The 19,914-nt window shown below is 33.8% G+C and overlaps 1 protein-coding gene and 1 long non-coding RNA gene across 4 annotated transcripts; both read left to right on the plus strand.

Annotated features, from left to right (window-relative positions):
* Nucleotides 1-5,487: 5,487 nt before the first annotated feature.
* LOC136216491 (uncharacterized) lies at nucleotides 5,488-9,032 on the plus strand. The gene is made up of 3 exons (XR_010683319.1): nucleotides 5,488-6,084; nucleotides 6,180-6,250; nucleotides 7,629-9,032. It is a non-coding gene; the product is annotated as an uncharacterized lncRNA (long non-coding RNA).
* Nucleotides 9,033-11,013: 1,981 nt separating this feature from the next.
* LOC136216495 (nicotinate-nucleotide pyrophosphorylase [carboxylating], chloroplastic-like) lies at nucleotides 11,014-18,673 on the plus strand. 3 transcript variants are annotated; one of them, XM_066003017.1, is made up of 11 exons: nucleotides 11,014-11,312; nucleotides 12,730-12,864; nucleotides 12,952-13,094; nucleotides 13,731-13,864; nucleotides 14,484-14,547; nucleotides 14,649-14,731; nucleotides 15,485-15,568; nucleotides 15,653-15,805; nucleotides 16,960-17,136; nucleotides 17,770-17,844; nucleotides 18,107-18,673. In XM_066003017.1, exons 2-11 carry the CDS (start codon nucleotides 12,806-12,808, stop codon nucleotides 18,137-18,139), a joined length of 1,005 nt encoding a protein of 334 aa, XP_065859089.1. In that variant the 5' UTR covers nucleotides 11,014-11,312; nucleotides 12,730-12,805; the 3' UTR covers nucleotides 18,140-18,673. The 3 variants fall into 3 exon arrangements, with proteins under 3 accessions (XP_065859089.1, XP_065859087.1, XP_065859088.1); XM_066003015.1 differs by having other exon boundaries at nucleotides 11,016-11,312; nucleotides 17,777-17,844; XM_066003016.1 differs by having other exon boundaries at nucleotides 11,016-11,312; nucleotides 12,735-12,864; nucleotides 17,777-17,844.
* The last annotated feature ends 1,241 nt before the right edge of the window (nucleotides 18,674-19,914 follow it).

Raw genomic sequence — 19,914 nt, forward strand, 5'->3', positions numbered from 1 at the left:
CTTTTTGCCATCGTTATGGATGAACTAACAAGTTCACTTCAAGATGGTATACCATGGTGCATGCTGTTTGCAGATGATATTGTGTTGGTTGATGAGACGAAAGAAGGAGTGGAGATGAAGTTGGAACTATGGAGGCAAACTCTAGAATCTAGAGGCTTTAAGTTGAGTCGAAGTAAGACAGAATATTTGGAGTGTAAGTTTAGCGGCCGTAGGAGTAGGGAGGCAGGGACAATCACCCTAGATGGGAGAGTTGTTCAGGCCTCGGATTGCTTCCGGTATTTAGGATCTATTATCCAAACGGATGGAGAAGTAGATGGAGATGTTGCTCATAGGATTAAAGCTGGTTGGTCGAAGTGGAAGAGTGCTACGGGTTTCCTTTGTGATCCCGGCATGCCTAATAGATTGAAGGAAAAATTCTACCGGACGGCAATTAGACCAGCATTGTTATATGGTACGGAGTGTTGGGCAGTGAAACACTGCCACATCCATAAGATGTCGGTGGCGGAGATGCGTATGTTGAGATGGATGTGTGGTCACACGAGAAAGGACCGGGTGCGTAATGAAATAATTAGGACAAAAGTAGGGGTCACATCTATTGAGAATAAAATGAGAGAAAACCGATTAAGGTGGTTTGGCCATGTGAGACGTAGAGCGCTTGATGCGCCGGTTAGGAGAACCGAAGAGTGGCAAAGGGATGTAGTGGTGAGGGGTAGGGGAAGACCTAAGCAAACTTGGAGGAGGGTGATCGAGAGTGATATGAGTTTATTGGGAATTGAGGAAAATATGGTAGTGGATAGGACGGAGTGGAGGGAGCGAATCTGTGTCGCTGACACGACTTGATTTTCACGGTTTTATATGATGGTTCATGTTAGCCGACCCCGAATCATTTCGGGACTAAGGCTTTGTTGTTGTTGTTGTAAAAAGATGTCTGCATTTATTATTTCAACAGGTTATTTGTAACTGTGTTATTAACAGAATAAAAGTTACAAATAACCTGTCGAAATAACACAGTTACAAATAATTTGTCGAAATGATAATGTTTAAGTCTGACAAATAAAAGTTACACACAAAAAATTGTATATAACCCGTCAAAATACAATTAACTGTATGCATATACAAACATTATCATTTTGACAGGTTATTTGTAACTGTGTTATTTCGACAGATTATTTGTAACTGTGTTATTAACAGAATAAAAGTTACAAATAACCTGTCGAAATAACACAATTATAAATAACCTGTTGAAATAATAAATGCAGACATCTTTTTAAAAAATAAAAAATTAATGCAAATATATAAAATTTAAAAGAATTTATGATTGCATTAAATGAATTTTGGTGTATTTAAAAGTTCAATGCATAATAAATAAACATCTTGAAAATACAAAAGAATATTCTGTTTGTATTTAATGCTTATATGCAGCCCTAAGGGCTGCATATATCAAAACCGTTTTAAAATTAACTTTTCTAAAATATTCTTAATATATATATTATATATATTATCACTTAATATATTTTATGCGGAAACAACTGCGAAACGATTTTGAGGCGATTTTTGCTACGTTTTTTTGATGGAACCTCCACCTTTTCGTGCATTCAATCCTAGAAAAAAGGGATAGATCTTCATATTTTATGCCACAAATGGCCTCTTATAAGAGCCCTAAGTGAAACTCTATAAGTTTAATGGATAAGGGGCTGGGTCTGATTCAAACATTTGCTATTCCCTAAATTGATGTCTCATAGGAATCAACATTCGTCTTATAGTTAATAGTTTTTTTAGATAATCTCGCAATTTTTACTACGATTCAATGATAAAGGTGGAAAAGAATGTACAGTAAAACCTCTATAAATTAATAAACTCTTTAAAATAATAATTTCTCATGGTCCCGACTTGGGCCAGTTTAAAAAATGATCAATTTTAATAAATTAATAAGATAATAATTTTATGAAACAACCCTTTATAAATACATTGTATTATTACCTCTATAAATTAATAATTTCTCAAATACATATCCGAAATATATATAGATATACATACTTGAGATAATTTAGCAAAATATGAATCTATAGTATTTTATTTTTTCTTGAAATTTAAATCTAGTTGAATTTCATCTCTAACTATTCTCAGTGCATTCAAAAGTTCCGGTGTATCCTTGTCAAATTTTAACCAAAAATTGTAAAGAGTGGATGATGCTATAATTGTTTCATTTCTTGTGACTGGTTTCAAATGTACCAAATCATTATCAGCTTCATCCTCAATTGAATTTTGCATAACGTTCGACACAATTTCTTCTAAACTTTGGACTTGTGAGCATTCATTGTTTTCACCGGGATAATCCAATATTTGATTGACATTCATTTGATTGCGGTAACCAAGCTGACCATTCATTCCCTTAAGTTCATGAATGTCTTCTTCCATGATTGCTTCCTCTAAATTCGTTGTGACATATTCATCCCATGTACGAATTTTGCAATGTTTGAAACAATTAGTAATTTAAAATTTATTTATAAAATATTGAAAATCACTATATAAATTAATAATTATTAATTTATCGATTAATTAATATCTCTATAAATTAATAAAAATTCATGGTCTCAATATTATTAATTTATAGAGGTTTTACTGTATAAAGAAAACATGAAAACAAAACTCCATCATGTTATAAACTCCTTCGCACTGTGAAACAAAATAAATTTAAAATATTTCTCACTTGAAGCAACTTTGAAACATATGACAAAATCACGAATGCAATTGTTTTCGCAGTTCCTACAATCTCTTTGCAGTGGAAGCAACTATAGAGGAAATTCAAACAACGACTTATATGAATTTACTTCGCAATTGCTTTCATTGCGGAAAGTTTTCATGATTGCGAAATTATTTCTTGCTGAAATAAAAAGATTTCTAATATTCAAACACACAAATACATCTCAAATAAGTTTCTAACGTAACTCTAATTCTAATAAGATCTTAAATCACTAGAAAAACTAAAAATCCAAAATTGCACAAAATCGCTCCGCAATTGTTTTCACACAAAATATGTTAAGAGATAATATATATGCTAAGAGTATTTTGGGAACGTTAACTTTGCAAGTGTCTAGTTTGATAAAAAAAAAAAGGTGTTGTAATAGGTCTCAATATGTGAAAAGACTCTCTATTGGGTTAATTTTATAATTTACCATTTTTTTCGTAATAGTTTTTAACTTATCATTTATGTGAATAATTTTTTTATCAAATTTTTAAATCTTAATGATTTATGAAACTTTTACGTTACAATTAATAATTTTTTTGGAAAAAGTCAGTCTTCAACCTTAAAATTTAATAATAGTTTAATACTAAAAATCATGGGGTAAATTGCACCCATGGCCACTGAACTTTACATATCTTTACACTTTTTTAACATTGGCGACTATTCAATTTAACTAACTCTTCAAAATGACCGTTAACGACCTCAAAATGAAAATATTCAAAAATTAAAGTTGTTCAGAACGACATTTACCATAAAACCACATTTTTTATTTTCTAAAATCACATCTTTTGGAGCTTTCTCTCTTTAAATTTTTGCTTTCTCTCTCCTAACCAAACAACACCTAAATGAACTCAAAATGAAATTTTTCAAGAATTAAAGTTCCTTAAAATATCATTGAATCTTCGAATTTTTTATTTTGAAGCCGTCAACGGTCGTTTTGAGATGTTGAATGACTACCGGTGTTAAAAAGTGTAAAGTTCGGTGGCATACTGTTATGAATTAAAGTTTAGTGGCCATAATATTAAAATTGGTAAAGTTGAGTGGCCATGGATGTAATTTACCCAAAAGTCATTTCCTTAAGGAATAATTCAAAAATAAACTTTTAATATTCAGATTTTTATTAATTTAATTTAATCAAACAAGGGTAAATTACAAAGCTAGGTAAAATGGGAGACCCATTTACTCAACCTACTACATATTTAGACTGATTTTGTGTATCTTTCCCATAATACCCCTAACCTTCTCACTTCTCCCTTACGCGAACGTTCTCTCCCCTCTTCTCATTGGTTGCACGAAACGGTTGGCAGCTCCTCCATTAATGATTCCAAAACTTTTGATCTTCCTATCTTCCTTTAAATTACACGAAATCTGCACAATTTCTCCAAATCACAATGTATTTCTCTTATTCCTCTCTTCATCTCTTGATTTTACAACTTCCTAATCCTAGAAAACGAAGCCATGGTTCTCCATCTTCCATTTCCTGCTCGTTTCTTGGTTTCTTTCATCTTGTGGCCATCGAAGAAATGATGATTCTACATTATTTTCATCGTTTTTTCCAGTTTATCATATTGTTTTCGTCGAAAAATGTAAGTATATACTGTTTTTTCTGCGTTTTTTCCATAAATCCACTTAGTATATGCGGTTTTCGCGAAGTCTATAGGGAGAAATTTATAGATTTCACTTCGTGAAACGATGATTACGCGAAGTTTGCGAGGTAATTCGATAAATTTCTCTCACAGACTCCGCGAAATCATCGTTTCGCGAAGTCAGAGCGTCACATTTCTCCTCGCAGACTCCGCGAAATCATCATTTCGTGAAGTCAGAGCGTCACATTTCTCCTCGCAGACGTCGCGAAATCATTATTTCGCTAAGTAAAATCACCCTCTTCCTTTATTTCGCTAAGTAAAATCACCCTCTTCCTTGCACATTTATGTTAGCATACTTAGCGAATCATCGTTTCGCGAAGCCAAATCTTCCTTTTTTCTAACTAACACGATTAAATTTTTCTGAAGGTGGTTGAATACATAATATTCATTCCTGGAAGCCGACGTGCTGGGGTGCCATGAGAGACATTCATGCCAAAAGGCCTGAACTTCCAACCATCGGTTGTGAATAGAAGTCTACACCGTGGGACATGTCCATCCCTCTGGTGAATAAGAGCCTATGTATCGTGAGACATCCATCCATCGGCCGTGAATAAGAGCCTATGTATAATGAAGTGATTTGTTAGGAGTTTATTGTGGCAATCTTGTTATGTACCGTGAGACATATCCATCCAACGGTATTGAATAGGAGCCTATGTATTATAAAGTGATTTGTTGGGAGTTTATTGTCGCAATCTTATTGTAAATTTTGATAATGTTATGATTTTAATGTTAGAATCCGTTGTTGTTTGACATTTTTTGTTATATACCACTTTGTGAATTAGCTTCAAAACACATCTAGGCTTCACATATGCTAATTAAATTCATCAAGTAAACCCAAACATTAGCTTCGCAGGCTTCGAATAAGATCGAATCTACAAAGTCAGACGAGAGGGAGACAGACGCGCGTAAATATTGAGGGTATTATGGGAAAGTCGCACAAAATCAGTCTAGATATGTAGTAGGTTGAATAAATGGATTAAATATGTAAATAGATCTCCCATTTGACCTAATTTTGTAATTTACCCTAAACATACACGCTAGGATTTTAATCACCCTAAATACTGTGAATGATCAAAATCTGCGTGTTGATCGGAATCCATGTGAACGCAATGGTATGTACCGGCACACCTACTACATAAGCTGAATTGAGTCCTAAAGTTTCTACAGAGCTTTCGAGGGGCGGGTCTTCTCCGCCGTGCAATGACCCACCCCTCCTTTTCGCCGGAGAATCACGAATCTTCGGAAACTTCCAATGACATCTCCTCGGAGAGATCTTAATTGCCAAATAGCCGAGACATTAAGGCATGAAATCTTGGTGTGCCGTTGTCGATGGGATGCGATTAGGGTTACCTTAATGCAACTTCTCCGGCGGTGCTTTGAAGGCGTTATCTGGAACAAAAATCGACCGCCGTTTCGATTCCTAGTCTAGGCCCAACATTCGGCTGCAGCATGATAGAAAGTGGCGAGCGAAATCAAAGGTATGAATACCAATTAAATCAGCATTGGGCAATGCTTTCAGAATCTTGCCTCTGACTGGTAGAGTCCGGTAAATTTCCGATGAGGGGAATGGATTATGAAGGAAGAACCAAACTTAACTCGGAGGACCATCAAGTGATGGTCATGAATCATACAAAATCATCTTCACGATTAATGACCTCCGCAACAGTATCTTCGAAAAAATTATTAGCAGAGGTGAATTGGGCATTTGCAAGTTCTTTCTGAGTTTTTTTTTTTGTTGGCATTTACTATAAATTGCTCTGATTCTATGATGATTTTGTTTTTTGCAGGAACTATTTTGTTTACCAGCAGCAGCTACTTAGAAGCAAAATAACCTAGTTACAGCTTACAATTCTTACTGGTAAATCTTTGACTTTTGCTTTCTTGGGGTTTATGTTTTAATGAGAATTCTGAAGATCTAAGTTACTATTTGGATACGGCAGTGCTCTTTTACTCCTAATTAATGTGCTATGATCATTGTGTCTTATTTGCGTACTTGTTTTCCTTTCATTGTGATTGACAAAATTTCAAGTTTGTCCTTACATTTATAGGAAATTTTAGCTTCTTGAGCACTTAAAATATAGGGCTTCAACAGTTTGTAAGATTTTTAACATCTTAAACACTGGGTTCCCATCCCATTTTAAAAAAGCCCATTTTATTCTGAGTTATGACAACACATGTTAGCTCCATTGTTTCCAAGTAAAGAGGGTGAATTATAGATGAGCATTTGTGAATTTGAGGATTATGTATGTGCATCAGGTTTAATGTGACTAAAAATAGAAGATCAAAGGTTTAGTATATTGAAATGAAACATTAGGAGCTCAATCTATCAAAATTGGAATAATTAGGAGCCTCATAATGTTTTTTGTTGCATAATTATGCGTTTGATTCACTTGTATGATTTGATTATAGTTTGCTTAAATGCTTGTACAAATTGTTAAAATTTATATATAGAATTTTCATGTTGTGTAAATAGAAATATATATATGTTTTGTTGGTAGATGCTGTAATGAATCATGGGATTCTGTAAGCAGAGATTCCTTATGGTTGTATGTTATGTATATGCAATACAACCCACTTTACGCTGTTGGTTTCTTATTTGTGATCCCCTTACTAGACAAAAAAATTGCATTATCATATATTTGACCGAATTAAGGGTCAAAGATCTCGTAAAGTTGTCAGTTTGAATTAATTTAGTCTAGATTGAAGGTATCAATCTAGTCGTTAATGTTTCCGTGCAACATAGTATATGTGTTTATGTTCATCTATGACTGCCATTAAGTTGTGGTCCTTATTGGAAAATCAATTTTTGTCGGTATAAATGTAGGACTAGCTGTAGGTTTTGAAAATTAAAGCAACCAATGTTGAAAAAAATTGGTACCTTCTTTTGCTCATTGTTTTCATTAGTTTATGAATGAGACTTTTGATTATAGCTTCATACAATCTTTTAAATTTTCCCTTTATGCAATGATGAAATGTACAATGTCATGGTCGAATAACTATTTTCATGCTACCATAAATATATATTTTGAAAATTTAAAAATTTTCTTCTTTTGCGGCAAGTAATCTCCACAGTTGTATTTTACCTTTTTACTGCTGAGTTGTTATATTTACCTTTTTACTACTCAGAAATGGAATAATTTTGGTCCATGAGAGATGGTTTAGATTAGATCATTGTCACTCATTGCATATTTCTTATATCAAGGCTCAGTTTTATCTATCGCACTTTGTTCTTGCAGGTGCTTAATCTCTAACATTACTATTAGGCCTTGAACACCTTGTTTGGATCAAAGACAAGACGGTGATTCTAACATTGAAACCAATCTCGCAACAATGGTGTCAAGATCTTGCTTAAATTTGTTTGATTTAGCATCTGGAGACATGTTGAATTTACCGCATACCTAGATCTATCCCAAGGGTGGTGATTGCTCCAGGAATTTTTTTTCTAGAAACAAATGGTTGTGATGGAAGCAGTAATGGAGATTCAGATGCTCCATTGTCCGGATGTTGCAAGAAGAAAATCATTGTGGCAAATTTTCTCCCGAATCAAGCTCATAAAGATTCAAAATCGAGCAAGGGGTCATTCAACTTTGATGAGGATTCACTTTTGTTGCAATTGGAGGATGACTTTTCAATCAATCCGGATGTGGAGCTCAATCGCTGAATAGCCGAGATATCAAATAGAGATTTATCATGGTTTCTGTAAGCAGGTGATTGCTTTGATAAGTTGTTGCGGCAAGCATATGTTTCTGCTAATAAATTTTTTGCACATAGGGTTATTGAGGTTATTACTCGTGAAGATGATTTTGTATGAGTTCATGACTATCACTTGATGGTCCTCCTTATTTTCTTGAGGAAGCGTTTCTACCGAGTTAAGCTTGGTTTCTTCCTTCATAGTCTATTCCCCTCACCGGAAATTTACCGGACTCTACCAGTCAGAGATGAGATTTTGAAAGCATTGCTCAATGCCGATTTAATTGGTTTTCATACAGTTGATTATGCTCGCCACTTTCTGTCATGTTGCACCTGAATGTTGGGTCTACACTAGGAATTAAAATGTGTGCAGTCAAGGGACTCCTAAAATGGATGAAGCTCTGGGAGTGGTTTTGGGATCACCTCATTCGAGTTCACTTGCTGTATCAGAGTTCATCAGTTATGATTGGAGAGTCGAGTCGAGATATCCTAGGAGAGGTCGATATAGTAGTAATGAAAGCTGAGAAAGCTGAGAAAGTAATGCGGGATCACCTCATTCGAGTGCACTTGTTGTATCAGAGTTCATCAGTTATGATTGGAGAGTCGAGTCGAGATATCCTAGGAGAGCTTGTTAGAGTAGTAACGAAAGCCGAGAAAGTTGTTGGCATTGTATAAGTAACACAGGAATGAAGCTGCAAAAAATGAGTACTGTGATGGATTGAACGTTTATGTGGTCAGAAACAATAATTTAGTGTAATTAGTGTTGAATTTTGGGTTAGTGTTGAAATTTGACAAAAATTACAGCATGTTACTTTGTAATTTATGTGCTTCTGTTGTTGTCTAATTTAAGATGTATTGCTTAAGGTTGTGTGTGTGAATGAATTATGAATTATATTGAATTGGAAATTGTAATTCATATATAATTTAATTTTTATCAAAATATATATCACTTCTATAAGTATTTGATTTATTAATTGGATGCAAGTTTTATTGGCTTGAAAACAAATTTTAAAATGAAAAGATCAACTCACGAGACTTTAATGATCATGTAGTATTTTGTTATTCACCGTTAGATTTAGATTTGTTAGAATTCTTTTTTTTTTGTTAATATAAAAGTAACTTTTACAGGAATTTTCACATGCACCTTAATGAGCAAGTGAATTTGCTCATTCACCGTTAGATACATGCTTATTAAATCTAAACCTCACGATGTTTTGAATCTCCACCTTAGAATTCTAATAAGCTTAGATCTAACGGTAAATTAGCAAATTCTACATGATCATTAAGGTGCATGTGATCAAGACTGGTAACTTTTATTAAGAATCAATGTTTAACAAATCGACAAGAAATGAAGGTGGACAATCCCACTCTCCACGAACAGATAGCCTTAGAGCATGAGCGAAGGTGGACAATCCCACTCTCCACGAACAGACTCGGTACAGACAGCCTTAGCAAGAACATGAGCTACCATGTTCGTTGAACGTTTTACAAAAGAGATAGAGCAAGTAACTAAATCTCTTAAAAAATCTGGCTCAGAAAGAATTCTATGTTGGAGATTAAAGCATCCTAATGTAACGGTGAATAACCAACTACAATACCGTAGAAAGAAAGGGTAAAAATAAATGGAGCATTTTTCCAAAAAGCATAAGGAAAATGTTTTACTCTTTTCGAATTGGTAAAACATTTTCCTCATTTTGTTTATATATTTTTTCGTGATTAACCTAAAATTTTCCATTAATTTATTTTCGTAAGCGAATAAATACCGAACAATCAAGAAAATATGTGTATGAGTTCGAATCACATTGGGAGTGTGGTGAAGATTTTTTTTTCTTATTTAATATACACGCATTGTGCAATAAAAAAAAAAAAGTATATAACAGTTTAATTAAATTAAAGATTAAGCCTATATTTGGCCCATAGGGTATCAAAAAAATTTCATTTCTACTTTATGGTATCATTTATAACATTTTCCTTGAAGTATTTCTATAGGTAACATTTAAATTTTGACACATACACAGTTTAATCCATTTTAAATGGGAAATTAATAAATTTGTTAAATTTTACCACATACACAGTTTTTGACACGTGAGAATTGATTTAATTTTTTCATATTAATTTAATACATCAATAAATAAAGAATTAATTTTATTTATTTATTTATATATTAAGTCTATATAAAAAAAATTAAAAAATTATTATATTTACGTATAAAAAATTATGTTATGTGATATATATATAAATATAATAATTTTTTATACGTAAATATAATAATTTGACAAAACACACTGTTTAGTCTCTGTATTTTCAAAAACACATGATAAAGTCCCTAATTTTTTTCTCAATGAACTGTTTAGTCCCTAACGTTTTTCTCGGTGAACTGTTTAGTCCCTGCCGTTAGACTCTCATGAAGATTTTGTTAGTCAATTTGGATTTGCGTTCTTCTTTTCCTTTCCTTTAAACTCTAATGCATCTGAAATCAACTTTGAATGTTATTCTTCTTGATTTTCTTCTTAATCGTTCAAATTCGTATGCATTGGGTCTTTTCTTTTTCTTGTTCTCCATACAAATAGCTTCTTTTAAATTGGATTTTCTCTTTTAAAGTTTGAAGGTAAATTGTAAAGAGTAATTTAATCATTTCTGAAATCATAAACGGTAAAAAAAATCTAACAAACAGACGGAAGGACTAAACAGTTCATTGATAAAAAGGTTAGGGACCTTAACATGTGTTTTTAAAAATACAAGGACTAAACAGTGTGTTTTGTCAAAATATAGGGACTAATAAATTAATTACCCTAAAAAATTTAATAAATCGTTAGATTAAATTTACGAAAATACTTCAGCAATAAATATTGTCACGTAATAACACATGTACCAAATAATAAAATTTTAAATACACAATAGCCCAATAATAGTTTAAGTAACACTTGCAGACTTGCGGTCATCTAATTTTTCCGGCGATGCAATCAGTTTAAATCAGTAGCAGGAGTGTTAAAATCCTGTGTATAATACAAATTGAAAGCAAAGGACTGTGATATGACGAATATCACAGAGGATATGCCTTTTTCTACCATCTCTCCCTATCTTTCGTTCTTTCGTGGATTGGTCTTGCACTTCTTCTAATTCACACTTCAGACTTCATTCTTAGGGAGAATCACGAGAAATAGCTTTTCACTTCACAAAGTCCAGCAAAAGCCAGCCTCGATTAAATTTTAGATTCTGAATACTTCAAAGTGAGTTTCCTCTTCTTCCTTTCTGGAATTCCTACTTGCATCACTGGATTTTGATTTTCCTCGGCTATGAGTTTGCCTTTTCAATTGCTGTTTGGATTGATTTTTGATGAATTTGTATGTCCCGAAATTTCTAAATTCATGTATGTGTATATAGACTTATTCTCTTAGCAGATGAATAATGAATTTTACTACTTCTTGCTTCTCCATTGCTTCTCAACATAGCTAGTAATTGCACAACTTAACAGATTAATTCTGGAATTCCTACTTGTATCACTGGATTTTGATTTTCCTCGTTATGAGTTTGCCTTTTCATTAACTTTTGCTGTTTGGATTGATTTTTGATGAATTTGTATGTCCTGATTTTTCTAAATTTAAATTTGTATACATAGCCTTATTCTCTCTTATCAGGTGAATAATGAATTTTACTACTTCTTGCTTCTCCATTGCTTCTCAACATGGCTAGTAATTGCACAACTTAACAGATTAATTGTGATTATTCCTGATTTTTACATATGCATTACTTAAACCTCTGCTTGTGATTTTGTGGCTAACGCTACTTGAGATTAGGGGTGACAATTTCGGATTCGAAAACACCAAACACCATTCATAGAGACAACGTGACTAACACATATGATTGACATGGTTATCATTTTGTACTTATATGATATATAATCATATGAAACATATAACATAACATGATTTTGACGCAAAACTCGAAATTGACACCCCTACTTGAGATATAGATGGTGGGGTAAATTATACTGATATAGTTACTTAAGTTTGGGGTTTGTTTTTCACTAAATTTCATTTTCTTTCAATAAAATCACTAAAATTCACATTTGATGTCAATGGAGTCATTATGACCAATTTGTGTAAAAAAACTCACCGGAATGTTGACGTCACAAAAGACACTTAACTATATACCAACTAAACACCATTGGACAAAGATATAGTTTTTTTTAGGTTGTGCCAGTTGTTACTCACGTTTCTGTTAGATATGCTCAACATGGCGCATAGTTGATATATAGTCAACTGTCTTCCGTGCTAGGACAACATTCGAGTGAGTTTTTGTACATGAATTAGCCATAACAACCTATGTTGCACGGAAACTCTTCTTCATTAGCGTCTCCACGTTTCCGTTCCTTTCAGTTTCCATTATCATTTCCTAGCAATTTTTTTAGAAATAACGTTTCTCAGTATCCGTTTCATTTCCGTTTCCGTGCAACATAGATAACAACTTCACTGAAATCAATTATGAAGCTCAATAATTTTATTGAAAGAATATGAAATTCAATGACCCTTGGATGCATTTTACCTATAGATGGTGAGAACCTCGATGTAAAGCTTGTATACTCTTGGAATCGGGCTTTGTTTAGTTCCATTCTGATTTATTTATTTGTGGTTTTATATCGGACAGCGCAGGGTTATGCATTTGAAGGTTATATTGGAAGCTATTCACCATATTACAGAAGAACTTCAACACGTTGCCTTTAATGTCTGCTAGCATTTTAAATTCTTCGTTATTTTTACCTCATTTATATACAACTTCAAGGTACTCTCTTCTTCAAAGGAAAATTCAGAATATTTGCATTAGTAGTTTAGTAGTTATGTGTTGTTTAAAAAGTTAAGCTTACTACAGGAGGACTGTTAGAATGTCTGCAATTGAGATCAGAAATCCCAGTGTACTGTCCCAATCTATGACCATAAAGCCCCCTTCACATCCTACTTATGATTTGAAGGGCGTCGTTAAGCTAGCTCTTGCCGAAGATGCTGGGGATCGAGGTTTATTCCATTTCTTCATTTAGTCCTTTACTATGTCACATGGAAACAGAAACCCAGAAACAATATATCTTAAAAATATAGGAATGTAAATAATAAAAATATGTGTATATCTATAAATTTTTAAAGAATGTATGTTTATAGGTATATTATATATATATAAAAAATTTTACATAGAGTCGCATAATAGAGGGAAAAAACAGATTTTTTCATTTTGAAAAGCTTGTAGAAGATGATTTAGACAATATTAGGGATTTGCTGAACAAATGATCTGCATTGATCTCTCTGAAAACACTTTACATCCTAGGAAACAAGTTTCTAAGTTTTTTTTTTAGAAATTAAGGAAATGTGACCTTAAACTTTTCGTATAAGTTTTGAGATTTTCTGTTTCCGAAACGGATACTGACACGTGAAACGCCTTAAAAACAAAGTTTTCATGCTACATAGGTGCTTTATAGCCCATTTCCGTTCCTTCACAATCAAGTTAGATTTGTAGGTTTTTTCTTCAAAGAATATACATATTGCTAACTGCTAAGGAACTCAATTTATTTCTTATTATGACACATTTAAAATTGGAAGCTCCTATAATAGAAGCTGATATTTGCATATCATTCTATCAACGTCCCGGCTCAACTGTAGGAGATGTGACTTGTATGGCAACTATTCCATTTGACATGGAAGTGGAAGCCCATTTTTTGGCAAAAGAGGATGGTATCGTTGCAGGAATTGCATTGGCAGAGATGATATTTCACGAGGTTGATCCATCCCTAAAGGTATCAACTTGATACAGTTTTATGAGTTGGTATTATCTGTTTGGTTTTGTTATGAACACGAGTTTGGGGTCTTGTTACGAGACTTTGTACCCTATAATCCCTTAGGAAAGAATGTTTAGAAGTCTTGTTACCTATCTTGCTGAAACTGTTAGGAGCTCGTTAAGAGAGCACTCCACGATCTCTGAACTGTTTGAAACAGTCAGGTCTGTGGCTTAAAAGTTTGCAAAACTCGGGTATGTGATTTGTGTCAGTTGCAAACTCAAGATTCCGTCAATTTTTTCCGTGCCTATTTACACCAAAAGGAATCAATTGGGAGCAAGGAAATTTCTGCCTTAAAAAAAACTATGTTATAGGCCTAAGTTTGCAAATTGGCCAAACTGCATTTCTTTTTTATTTTACAGATTGTCTCACAACTCCTTTAGCTGCTAACGACATAAATCACATACATGAGTTTGCAAACTTTTCACAAATCCGACTTTGCAAATCCGTCAAACCACAAGTATTTTGTACTTTCCCCTAAAAACTATTGAAGAAAATAACAGAATACTGATCTACTAAGGACTCTCAAACTGTCCTTTTCCTAACAGGTTTGCACTTCTTGATGTAAATTATACAATAGGTGGAATGGTCTCGGAAGGATGGAGATTATATTCGTAAAGGACTGCAGTTTGGAAAAGTGTCCGGTAAACCAAAGGGGACAGAAAACAACAAAAATCTCTTTCATGGTATTTGACATATTTGTTCAAGAGTTGTCACTGATTCTTCTCATTTTCATCGCGTATAGGAAGAGCGCACAATATTGTTGTAGCGGAAAGGGTAGTACTAAATTTTATGCAGAGGATGAGCGGAATAGCAACTCTAACTAAGGTGTTTCCACTTTTAATATATGCTTTAATTTTTTAAAAGTTGAGCAATATGTTACTGCACATCAGCAAAATCTGATAGCATGTTAAATTACGATAAAGTACACTCATGGTCTCTTAGCTTTGACCTTACTTTCTTTATGATTCCTGAACTTCAAAACCTGACATGACAGTCCTTGAACTTCGACCTTTGCTAACATAAAAGTCCATGTTGACCGTTAACGAACTCAAAATGAATAAGTCCAAAAATTAAAGTTGTTTAGAACCATATTTCATATGGAACCGCATTTTTTTTTCCAAATCACCATTTCTTATATTTCTCTCTAAATAATCACTTTCTCTCTCCTAACCAAACAATACCTAAATGGCCTCAAAACCAAAAAGTTCAAGAATTAAAATTACTTACTTCCATCAGCTCTACAATAGAGGGTTACCTACTATTGGAGTGGCCAAAGATTAAAGGACTTTTATGTTAGTAAAGGGCAAAGTTGAGGGACTTTTATGTCCGGTTTTGAAGTTGAGTGGATATCATGTCAGTAAGGGCAAACTTGAGTGGCCATGAGTGTAATTTACCCCTTGGAAATATGAAAGGATGCTAATGCACTCCATGTTCAAATTGAGATATAATAATTGGTGTGTAGATACCCTAGACCAATTAAAATTTATGTACTCGTAACTATATGAATCATGCATTCTTGGAAAATTAAATTCTTTTAGTTTTCCAGTGAGAATTATTTATTTTTCTTTCTTCTTATAGGCAATGGCAGATGCTGCACGCCCTGCCTCCATCTTAGAGACTCGAAAAACAGCTCCTGGTCTACGTTTGGTTGATAAATGGGCTGTGAGGATCTGTTCCTTGCACATTCTCCACAGCAATACACATGTATGTAGTTTCTGGTCGACTCATAACGCTCTTCTTTTACAGGTCCTTATCGGTGGAGGAAGGAATCACCGAATGGGTTTGTTTGATATGGTTATGATAAAAGACAATCACATATCAATAGCAGGAGGTATCATAAATGCCATAAGATCTGTTGATCAGTATTTAGAGCAAAAGGACCTTCAAATGGAGGTTGAGGTACTCTCTTAAAATTCAAGTATTACTCCATTCCAAAAAGTTTCTTAAAAGGCAATATGGATAGGGGGTAAATGAGCCGAGCCGCTCATGAGCAACTCGGCGTTCGGCTCGATTTATAAACGAGCCGAGTTTGAGTATGAGTTAAAGGCTCAATTCGTAAATGAGTCCGAGCTTGAGCATGGAGAAACTCAGCTCAAAAGCTCGCAAGTAGGCTCGGTTATAGGTTCATGAACAAGCTCATGAATAAACTCGATTATAATGTTCATGAACAGGCTTGTGAGCAAGCTTGGTTCGATTTTTTTTTTATTAATAGTATTTTTATAAAGGAGGAAATGCAAAACTATGTAGTTATGTGTGAAACTTTAGTTTTGTAGGTTTTAAAACTATGTAGCCTACAAACATAATAAATGAGTTGTTCGCGAGCAAAGTTCATGAACAGAATTAACGGGTTGCTCGCAAATAAAGCTCGTGAACAAACTAACGAGTTGCTTGTGAGAATCTCATTATCAGATAATTTTCTTAATGAACTGAGCTCGAACAGGATGTTAAGCTTGAGCCCGAGTCATTCATTTTCTACTGAGCCGAGCATGAGTAGGCCAAAGCTCGACCCGACTCGCTTACATCCCTAAATACGGAAGTAGGTGAGTCAAACAACCACTTAGTTGAAAAGCTAGGTACTGGTCAATGGTATTTCTCAGTGGTGGAGGAAGAGGGGGCCAGGAGGGTCCGTGGACCCTCCCTTTCCAGGAAGAAATAAAGTAAAAGTACAATTACCGATGGAAATATTTATCTCTAAATATAGAATTTCCGTCGGTAATTCCTTTCTATTTAGAATCTGTCTAACACTATTGACGGATGTAACAGAATTTTCCGTCTTTGATGCTTCGTAAACAAAAAAAATATGTAAAGTTTCATCCATTGACCCCCAAGAATTTGGTTCTAGCTCAACCACTGACATGTCTAACAGAAGTTAATGTGCAAAATGGATTCACAAATGTCTAAAAGAGGGTCTGTCAATACCTATTATGATTAACTTATAACTAACTGTTGCAATGTTTTGTAGAACTCTTATTTTTGTGCATGGTTGTGTTTTGATATTTTGTATATTTGTATCAGATATAATGTACACTTATTATGATCTTATTTTGCCAAAGGTTGAGACCAGGACACTTGAAGAAGTAAATGAAGTGTTGAATTATACATCCGAAACAAAGACGTCCTTGACTCGAATAATGTTGGATAATATGGTTATACCTCTACCAAATGGGGATGTTGATGTATCTATGCTTCAAAGTGCCGTTGCATCAATCAATGGGAGATTTGAGACTGAGGTAACTCCTCGTCAGTTGTACATTAACTAATAGTGTCTAGAACTTAAACCATCGATAATACGTACTGTTTGCGGATTAGTATTCGCAGAATAAAAGCCAAAAATGTTCCCAGATCGAACAGAACAGAAGAGTTATGGCCTTGATTTCAAATTCATCATCTGATGCCCCTTTGATACCATAGCTTCTGTTCAATCATTGGTTTGGGGAAAATGATGAAAGGTGTCCAAAAACGCACAGAACAACATGAAAACGCAGGAAAATAAAGAATCTAGGCAAGAAACACGTAATGGCCGGAATTTGGATAGAAAACTATTTCGTCACAAATCTGGACGGAATTCGTGACTTAATTTCACCAAGGTGAAACTGAGAATTTCACCTAGTTTCACCCAGTTTCACCTTGTGCTAAACTGGTGTGCAATAGTTTCACCGAGTTTCAGCAGGTTTCACCAAGTTTGTACTTTATGCCTTGATAATGTCAATATTGTTTGAAGGACACACGTGAAACTTTGACGTGTTTGGCACTAGCATGTCCTGATCTTTTGAAAGAACTCACATGTGTTATAACTTATAACAAACATGATATTTTATATTGCTCTACTTTGTGAGACTAAATATTGATTTATCTTTGTTGAGTTATTAGGCATCAGGCAATGTTACTCTCGACACGGTGCACAAAATCGGACAGACCGGAGTAACCTACATTTCCAGGTAATTTACAATATTATACTAGATCAAATTGGGATCTGTATATTACCTAAGCACTCTACTGGTTGATAGAGCTGTAAATTTCTGACACGACAACACGATTCACAAAGACAACCCGCCTAACATGATCCATTTGACATGATTATCGTTTTATTGTATTTACATCATATATAATCACGTGGGATGATGTAAATTGCATAACACAATTATCACATGACTATCCGTTTTGATTTGCAGTACTAAAAGCTTTTAATTTGATTTGCAGTGGTGCACTAACACATTCAGTAAAAGCACTTGATATTTCTCTCAAGATTGACACAGAATTGGCTCTTCAAGTAGGAAGGCGCACAAAACGAGCATAATTGTCTTCTCACGTTGCTTTGAATCTCACCCCATTGTAAATGGCGCGGGAATTATCCGCCACCATCGGGGACTCGCTCCAATGGAGATAGGGAATTCATTATCCGTCACCATCGGGGACTCGCTCCAATGGAGATAGGGAATTCATATTTATTTTTCGTATGGAGTGGAGATAAGAATTTTTCTTTCTCCAGAAATGGAAACGAGACATGGATGGGGATAAGAATTTATTTTTCTCCATAAATGAATAGGATTATAAATGGGCGGGAATCATCCATCACTGTTAGGGACTCGCTCTAATGGAGATAGGGGATTCGTATTTATTTTTCGTATGGAGTTGAGATAAGAATTTATTTTTCTCTAGAAAATGAAGATTACACACACTCAATTATAATTAGGATTGTAAATGGGGCGGGAATTATCCGTCACCATTGGGGGATTCACTCTAATGGAGATAGAGGATTCATATTTATTTTTCGTATGGAGTGGAGATAAGATAAGAATTTCTTTTTCAGAAATGGAGACGAGATAGGGATCGAGACCCCTCTCCTCACTCAACGAGAATCTCCATCCCTATCTCGTTTTCCACAAGAATTCCTTAAATAATAAACAAGCTATTTATATAGTTATATTATAATATTTATTTTTTTTATCAATATTATTATTCATACAATCAAAATAATCATGTAAAAATAATTTAGCCTAATAAATTTCATAATATTTTTCTTGTTGAATATGCAATGGATTTCTATATAAATAATTTTTAGTCTATATGGTTTTCTTTATGTTACTTTTATATTGGTTGATCAATGTTTTGTTATAATCAATGATTTTTTAGTCAAGATTATACTAATATTTTCTAGATTGTATTTAAATGATTGCAGTATATTGTACAATTTTAAATTAAAAAAATAGAATATTAGAATTTGAATAATGGGTAATGAAGATCCTATAGGGAGCGGGTAGGGGTTAAATGTACAATTTATATGTTTGTTTCAAAATAGTCACTCAATTTCAAACTGTCTTGATAAAATCACTTAACTTTTAGTTGTCTCAATTAGGACATTCCAGCGATTTTAGTGATTAAAAGGGATCAAAATATCTGATATCTGATCGAAACGACACATGACATCCACATATACGCCAAATGTCAACCACGTGGTGGTTAATTTTATGAAAATAAAAAAACTTAATTTTTTTCATAAAAATAACCGACACGTGACTGTTCTGTGTCGTTTCGGTCAGAAATCTGAGTTGACTCGTACTTACATGTCAGTCACGACATTATTGAAATTGTCGGAGTAACCTAATTGAGATAAAACTCAAAAGTAACTGGTTTTATTGAGACAAATTGAAATTGAGATACCATTTTGAGATAACCATATAAATTCAGTGATTAATGGTGCATTTAATCCGGATGGGAAGAGCTTTGATATTCGGACTACCCTAATGTTAAAAATGCAATCTTTAGTTTAGCAAATGGTACAATCTCAAGCTTCATTTAAAATAATTGAATATTTTTCTATGTGCGTACAATTTCATATTCTGATTATTTTCAAAACTCTGGAATTTTGATCACTACCCTATTCCATAAATAAACAGGAAAAGGAAAATTTTACACTGAAAATTCAGTTTTTAAAAATTATCTATAATTAGAATAAAGAATAATTTGAATTATATCAAACCAAATAAATCATCATTTCTCTCGTCACT

Source organism: Euphorbia lathyris, chromosome 2 (assembly GCF_963576675.1).
Source record: "Euphorbia lathyris chromosome 2, ddEupLath1.1, whole genome shotgun sequence".
In the NCBI taxonomy this organism is placed as follows: domain Eukaryota; kingdom Viridiplantae; phylum Streptophyta; class Magnoliopsida; order Malpighiales; family Euphorbiaceae; genus Euphorbia; species Euphorbia lathyris.